The sequence below is a fragment of the Corvus brachyrhynchos genome, unplaced genomic scaffold, assembly GCF_000691975.1.
Source record: "Corvus brachyrhynchos isolate BGI_N302 unplaced genomic scaffold, ASM69197v1 scaffold150, whole genome shotgun sequence".
Lineage (NCBI taxonomy): Eukaryota > Metazoa > Chordata > Aves > Passeriformes > Corvidae > Corvus > Corvus brachyrhynchos.
The window spans coordinates 3,050,714-3,057,754 of record NW_008236162.1 but is presented as its reverse complement, the minus strand read 5'-3'; the positions used below and the strand labels follow the sequence as shown (position 1 = coordinate 3,057,754).

The following is a 7,041-nucleotide window of genomic DNA, read 5'->3' as shown; positions in this document are numbered from 1 at the left end:
GGGCGCATGCAAGGCCTCGGGGCACCGGCGTAGGCAGGAGTGAAGCCAGCGGGATGCGGAGGCTCGGGCTGAGGAGGGGATGGCAGCTCCCACCCGAATTCTAACCCCTTGAACTGACCTGTTTGCTTTTTGGTACTAGGGAGAAACTTTCCTCTGGTGTTAACTGTGGATTTTCCTTTCAAACAGGTTGAAACGGTTCCACTGGCAGCAGTGAAGACGGGGTTGCAGAAAGGTGAGTGGCAGGTGAAAGTGAACTCAACTGAACTTGGTGGCTCATCACCCTTGGGCAGCAGCTTTGTTCCATGTGAGCCACAGTGTTGGTGCTCTGTGGGGCTAAGCTGGACTTGCCTGGGGATGGGCTGTGTTTGGGGTTCTGGTCCTTGTGCATTGCTGAGGCAAGGATGGTGTTTGTTCATATGCTGTAAGCAGCTAAGTCCTTCTGGGCATTTCTTAAAAGTCTCTGCTTAGCCAAAGTTAAAGATGGATGGTGACGAGGAAATCTCCTAAGGACTTATCCTCCCTTAGAGACAATTTATTACTTTCCTGCACTGTGTTGCCATGTTAAGAAGTTTGTCAAAAACTCTGCCTAAGCTGGTTTTCAGTTAATGAGTTTCAGGGAGAATTCAACTAGTAACAAAACTGCAAACTGAAAATTAAGGCAGATAATGTAATCCAGGCTCTCATCTTTCTTTCCTCTATTAATTTTAAGCAAAAAGTTGAGAACATATATTAAAGCTAATTTTAGCATGTTGTGTTAAGGTGCCAGTGAGATTTCAGACTCCTGTAAACCCTTAAAGAAGAGAAGTCGTGCCTCCACGGACATGGAACTGACCAGCTCAGCCTACAGGGACACGTCTGACTCTGATTCCAGAGGACTCAATGATTTACAGGTAAAGGTGTGTTGGTTCTCACAGGGACCTGATTAAGCTGTCAGTGTACAAGATGCTTTTCAGTTGATTATTGCTAAATATATGAACACTTTTCTACACATTTTGAGTCTTTTATTGTCTGAAAACATAAAGTCCAGTCTTTTTCCTTCTAATCCCCTCCATGGGTTTGTTATGCAAATACAATGTTTACTTACAAATTTTCCTGCTATTTTGTCTGGCAAAGCATTGGTTTAGATTATGGTTTGCTCTGTGGAAGGTTTGAAATTTTTGGAGAATTGGGAAATGCTGCTGTATCTGGTGTAACTCCAAGGAGTGTCTGGAAAAGTAAGAGAGCTCCTTATGGTGTTTGGCTTGTGCAGGTGAAATATATCAAGAAGGCAGCACTTGTGTCATCCCAGTGAAGTTCAGCACCTTTCCAGGAGGACCTTTGTGTCTCTTGACCTACCAAATGGTCTTTTGATCAACAGTGACAGAAATACTTTTCCCAGTGTGGTTGTCCTTTGGAATTGTCTGGTTTGAGTGCCGTGGATTTTTCCTGTTTGTAGGGCAGTTTTGGGAAGCGTTCAGACAGCCCCTCAGCCACTGCTGACGCCGATGCCTCGGATGTGCAGTCGGTGGACTCCAGCCTGTCCAGGAGAGGAACTGGAACAAGTAAAAAAGACACTGTTTGTCAGGTAACTGGTGATACCTGAAGTGATGGATACTAAATATCTATCCCCTGTTTCTGTTAGTTCTCTTAATTCGACCTCAGATAAAATACCCAGTCTTTTAGGAGTTTTTATGCTCTGGAAATGATTCATGTTAAATGATTCCTAAGCCCTCCTGCAGGCCAGAAAGCTCAGCAGCTGGAAGGTGGTGTCTAATCTATACCTGCCAGCATCAGTAGAAAAATAAATGTCATTTTCTGCTCCATTTGAAGATTCCAGATGGTTGATCGGGATAGGGCAGAGTGAGAATTTTTCAGTATTTTGAAAAAAAAAATCCTGGAATCTTCTGGCCAGTTTCCTGGTTGACAGTAAAGGACCTGAAGAGCAAGAGCAGCTTGTTCCCTGAGAAATGGAGGAGTGCAGGTGGATGCTGTAGTGCCTTTCCTGGCTCTGTCCTGGCTCACACTGGTACCCCAGAGCAGGGTGCGGGGAGTGCTGGGGTTGTCTTCGGCCCGGAGACTTGCCAGGTTCAGTTCTCTTGCCTTACCCTAATTCTGAAGCAATTCCAGGCAGTTCCTCTTGTTACCACCTGGCAGTCACTGGCATTTTGGGGTGCCCCGTTCCCTGCTGAGCCCTCTGCCTGTTGCAGATCTGCGAGAGCACTGGCGAGTCGCTGCTGGCCTGCGAGGGCGAGTGCTGCAGCGTGTTCCACCTGGAGTGTCTCGGCCTGAAGGCCATGCCTGAGGAAAAGTTCATCTGCACCGAGTGTAAGAATGGTGAGTGTGTTCCTGTGCCTGGAAAACTGGGAGGGATTTCCCCCTTTGCTCAGGAGCCACATTCTGGTCAGATGGTGCTTTCCAAGAGTTTGTGAGTAAGTTGGGGTTATTTCACTACTTTTTTAACCTCTGAGACTAAATTCTCATTTTCCATTTAGCAAGTGCCTCATAAGAAAAAAAGTAATGAACTGCTTAGGGTTTTACTTGGAATAAGAGATTTTTATGTGAGCAACAGCTCCAATGTTATTGTGGATCACAGTAACCAGCGTGCCTGTTGGATGGGAAGAATCCTGTATTGCTCGCAGTCTGTTGGCTTCAGAATTTGTTTGGACAATATCTGTATCTCAGAGTTGGCTTTTACGATCGGGATTCCTTATTCCTTCTTTTACAAGGAGAGCACACGTGCTTTTCCTGCAAGCTCCCTGGCAAAGATGTGAAGCGCTGCTCCGTCAGCACCTGCGGGAAGTTCTACCACGAGGCCTGTGTGCGCAAGTTTGCCACGGCCCTGTTCGAGTCCCGGGGCTTCCGCTGCCCGCAGCACTGCTGCACTGCCTGCTCCATGGACAAGGACATGCATAAAGCCAGCAAAGGTGAGGGCAGCTGCTCTGAGCAGGGAGGAGGCTCAACGGCATCATCACAGTAACAATTCATCCAGTTCCACTCTGTAACACACTACGCAGCAAGGAACGAGGGTTTCCTCCTCAGTGAGGTCGTCAACTGAAATATCTCATGGGTGGGAAGCAGCTGGCACCTTGACACTGTGCAGTGTACCTGGATCCACACACCTGGTCAGCTCTTGGTGCTGGGTTTAGTGGAAGCCAAGGGTTCATAGTACGAGGCCAGATAGTTTGTAATGGCCTTGTGAACAATTATTTTTCAAGGAAAAAGAAATGAAGTTCTCTTTTAGAAATGAACCAAAATGTTTAAACCAAACAAATAGACTGTAGAATGGAAATTTTTCTTAACAATTTTAAAGTGAAAGTTAAGGGGTAATATTTGTGAAACTTTCCTTAGAAAAAAGATGTAGGTGTTTCTTTTCTTAACCCAGTACTGCCATTGGGATAGACCCAGCCTTGCCTTTGCCTCTGGGGAAGTCTGCCCTATCCTGACCCGAGCATTGGTTGTCCTTGATGGTCTTGGAGGTCTTTTCCAACCCAAATGATGCTGTGCCCCTGGGTGACGTGTGCCTTTCGCTGTGTTCTGTTGAGCAGGTCGCATGGCGAGATGTCTGCGCTGCCCCGTTGCCTATCACTCGGGAGACGGCTGCATCGCTGCAGGAAGCTTGTTTGTGTCATCCCACATCCTCATCTGTAGTAACCATTCCAAAAGGACTCACTCCTCATCTGCTGTAAATGTAGGCTTTTGTTTCGTTTGTGCAAGAGGTGAGACACTTGGTTTTTCCCTGTTTTGTAGTTCTGTTGTCACTTGTGCAGTTTAGTGATAAAAATAGTGTTTCATGAGGAACTCCTCCCTTAGGGCTTGCTGGGATTAAATGCTGCCTGGGATTTTTTATCTAGTTTAATTTAATTTAATTTTATTTTATTTTATTTTGGTCAGCAGTCCTCATGAGATTCCACTTGCTGTGTTGGTCCATAACATTTAATAGCCAGAAGCAGCAATAGGCACTCAGGCTGGCTTGTTCTGCCAGTAGGGAAAAACAGATCCCAATCCCCCAATTCCAGCCTTTGCATGCTGAGAATGGCTGCTGTGTTATTAATCACTGTATTAAGCAGACTTATATGGGGATTCTTCCACTACTACAAACTTAAAACTGTTTAAGTTTTAAGGCTAAAAGGTGGGATTTATTCATGAACTAGAAAAACTCAGTTTATAATTGCCATCACATTTGAGAACTTTGAAAGAAAACCTTCAGCGGTACTGTATGAGCAAGTTTCATGCTGGGCTTTTCCATATGTCAAAGTTCTCTTTTTTTTCTTTTTCTTTTTAACTTTTTTTTTTCCCCACTTGTTACTTTTATGGCTCGTCAGTCACCAGGGTTCTGCCAGAGAGCAGCTTAAAAAAATGTTGGTGCAGCAGCTGCTTTGGTCTCAAGATTCAAAAGTACCATTATTCTTAGGCATTGGAATAACATTAATATGTAGCTTCTACAGAATCCCAGCAGTTTATACTGGATGTGTTCTCTTCAGCAGTTCTGTGAGTCACTAATAGGGAAATGAAAGTGAACTGGATCCTGAAGTTTTGTTTTCACTTGGTGTTCATTCAGGTGGAAGTTTAGTTTGCCTTGACTTGGCAAGAGCAGAGTAATAATTACAGATCTCAGAATGGCAAGAAATGCGGAAGGAAATTTTCATGCTTTTTTTTTTTCCATTTTACATTTCTTTAGTAATTCTCTTTATACCTGAATCTGGCTCCATCAGAGATGAAACTGCATGAGTCTGTATTTTCTCCTGGCAATCTAAATAACCTCTTGAGCCCTGGCAGATGGAATTCCCTGTCCTGCGTATTCCCCAGATCTTAATTAGGAGAACTTGAACAGTTACAAACCACTGCCACTGCTTGAATCCTCCGTGTCTTGGAGCAACTCTGGACTTGTTCATCTAGAACATTCTTGTGGGCCTTGTTTCTGCCAGGCCTGGCTGGAATCGGGAGCCAGAGTGCTGAGGACAGTACCTGGGGCTGGAGCACTGAGCACCTGCTCAGAAAGAAATGGGGAACTGAATGCTTTAGAAATCCTCAGGCACTTCTATGAGAATGGTTATTTAATTAGTGTTAGTCGCTATCAGAAGCAGAGACTTCATACTTAGATGCAGTTACTGAAGTGAGAAATGTAGATGAGAGACAATCTACAAAATATACAAACTTGCTTACAGTGAGGTACTTGAAATGTGAAATATTTAAAGGCTTCTTGTTCACCACCCTGCAGTACCCTCCAGTCAGCCTGTTACAGTTCACCTGATTCCATGTGTAGGTTCCCTTGTTCTAGGCATCCTCCCAGGGATGTGTGTCCAGATGGGCTGACCTCAGTCTTCTTACAGCAGTGTTTTAGCACCATCCAAGAGCTTCTCTACAGCCCTCAGCTATGTCCCTCAGGGAGAGAACTGGGGGCTCTCTTGGTAGCTCATCTTTCCTGTTTCTTTGGGGCTTAGTTGCTCTGCTCTTCCCATGAGTTACTGGCCAAGCGCTTCTGCTCCGCAGCTCTGGGCTCTCACCTGGGCTGCCTGGCTCTCTGGAGTAACAAGGAAAAGCTCTTCTTGGTGCAGGACAGAGAATTGCCAAGGCCTGGTTTGGAATGGAGTTATGTAGGGAACAGAGTTCTGGACTGTTCTGGAGCAGCCCTGGGAGGGCTGGGTGGGGGAGCTTTGCCACCATGGCCTAGGGCAGAACCTGCATCTGTGCTTCCCCCTTGGTGCCTTGCAGAACACTGACCCCTCCTTGCTTTCCAGCACAACTATAGAAGCAAAACACTTCTGTAGGCAAGATCTCAGGGGTAGATTTGTAGTGAGTGGGACGGTGAGTTCTCATTCCCAGCGTCCGTTCTGTCTGTAGCCCCAGCTCAGAGCACGACCCTGCTGCAGTGACCATCACCCCGGGTCTGCAGAGGAGATTCCTTTTGCCCTGTGGGAAGGAGAGGGGATCCCACTGATTCAAACTTTTTTGCTTTTCTTGTGCTTGTCTATAAATGCACAAATGAAGGGTAAAAAGCCAATTGAAATTCCACTTAGAAGCAGCTTATTTCATTGCAAGATTTTCTAGATAAGTTTGAGTCTCTCCAGCACAACCTCTTTGTTAGCGCAGAAACTTTGTCAGACTTTCCTTTTTCTTCATTTTATCCTTTTTTCATTCCCACATAATGCATTAGAGGTGTTCATTGGGTTTATTTGATTTTTCCTTCACGGAATCATGGGTAGTTTCATTGCAACTCATCTCTTTCTGTTTGTTTCGTATAGGGCTGGTAGTGCAGGACCATTCAGACCCCCTGTTCAGTTCCTATGCCTATAAGTCCCACTACCTACTGAATGAGTCAAATCGTGCTGAGTTGATGAAATTACCTATGATTCCTCCTCCTTCGTCAGCTTCCAAAAAGAAATGTGAGAAAGGTAACCAAAATAGTTTCTTTCTCTTTAATTTACTTTCGCTTTTTCTATTTTTTCTCTCTAAATCAACGGAGAAATGTCTGCTTGTCCCCACACTGACTGCTTTCAGTGACCTTCACTCATGGTTATTGTGAGCCTGTGTTCGTGTTGTTGGCAATTTTTTTTTTTTTTTTTTAATATAAAAGGGCTTAAAATAATTGCTGTCACTAAATTCTCCTTGGAAGAGATTTGGTCACTCTCTACCTGGCCTGGGCTGTTCCAGGTTTGGGGAGCTGTTTGCACAGCAATGTGAAGAGGAAGCAGATGGATCTCGATATTGTTGCAGTTCAGTATTTACCTGGATGATGTAAAACCACTTCTTAAACTGATTTGAAGCAGAGGGGGATGTGCTGCTTCGGATCTTGTGCGGATCCTGAGAGAAGAGAGGGCATTTGGGGCTGGACGAGGGTGGGTGCCGTGTCCTTCTGGAGGGTGCCAGAGGGGGAAGGCAGTGAGGTTTGGCCTCTGTGTGTCCCCACTAGTCCCTGGGCCTCGTGTCCCACCTCCACCACTGAGACAGCAGTGCCCCATCGCCATCCCCTCCCGTTGGGATGGGTCCTTGCCACAGCCGGGCTCTGACCCCGCAGGGACCCCGCAGCTCCGGACAGGGGGCACTTCCTGCTGCCGAGGGGGG

General features: G+C 45.9%; 1 protein-coding gene across 1 annotated transcript in view; it reads left to right on the top strand.

Moving 5' to 3' along the window:
• Positions 1–7,041, top strand: part of WHSC1L1 (Wolf-Hirschhorn syndrome candidate 1-like 1) — a 27,133-nt gene that overhangs the window by 12,164 nt on the left and 7,928 nt on the right. The window contains 7 exon segments of the mRNA XM_008632604.2: positions 187–232; positions 760–890; positions 1,436–1,564; positions 2,187–2,313; positions 2,706–2,903; positions 3,525–3,695; positions 6,222–6,371. Coding sequence (XP_008630826.1) covers positions 187–232; positions 760–890; positions 1,436–1,564; positions 2,187–2,313; positions 2,706–2,903; positions 3,525–3,695; positions 6,222–6,371 — 952 coding nt within the window.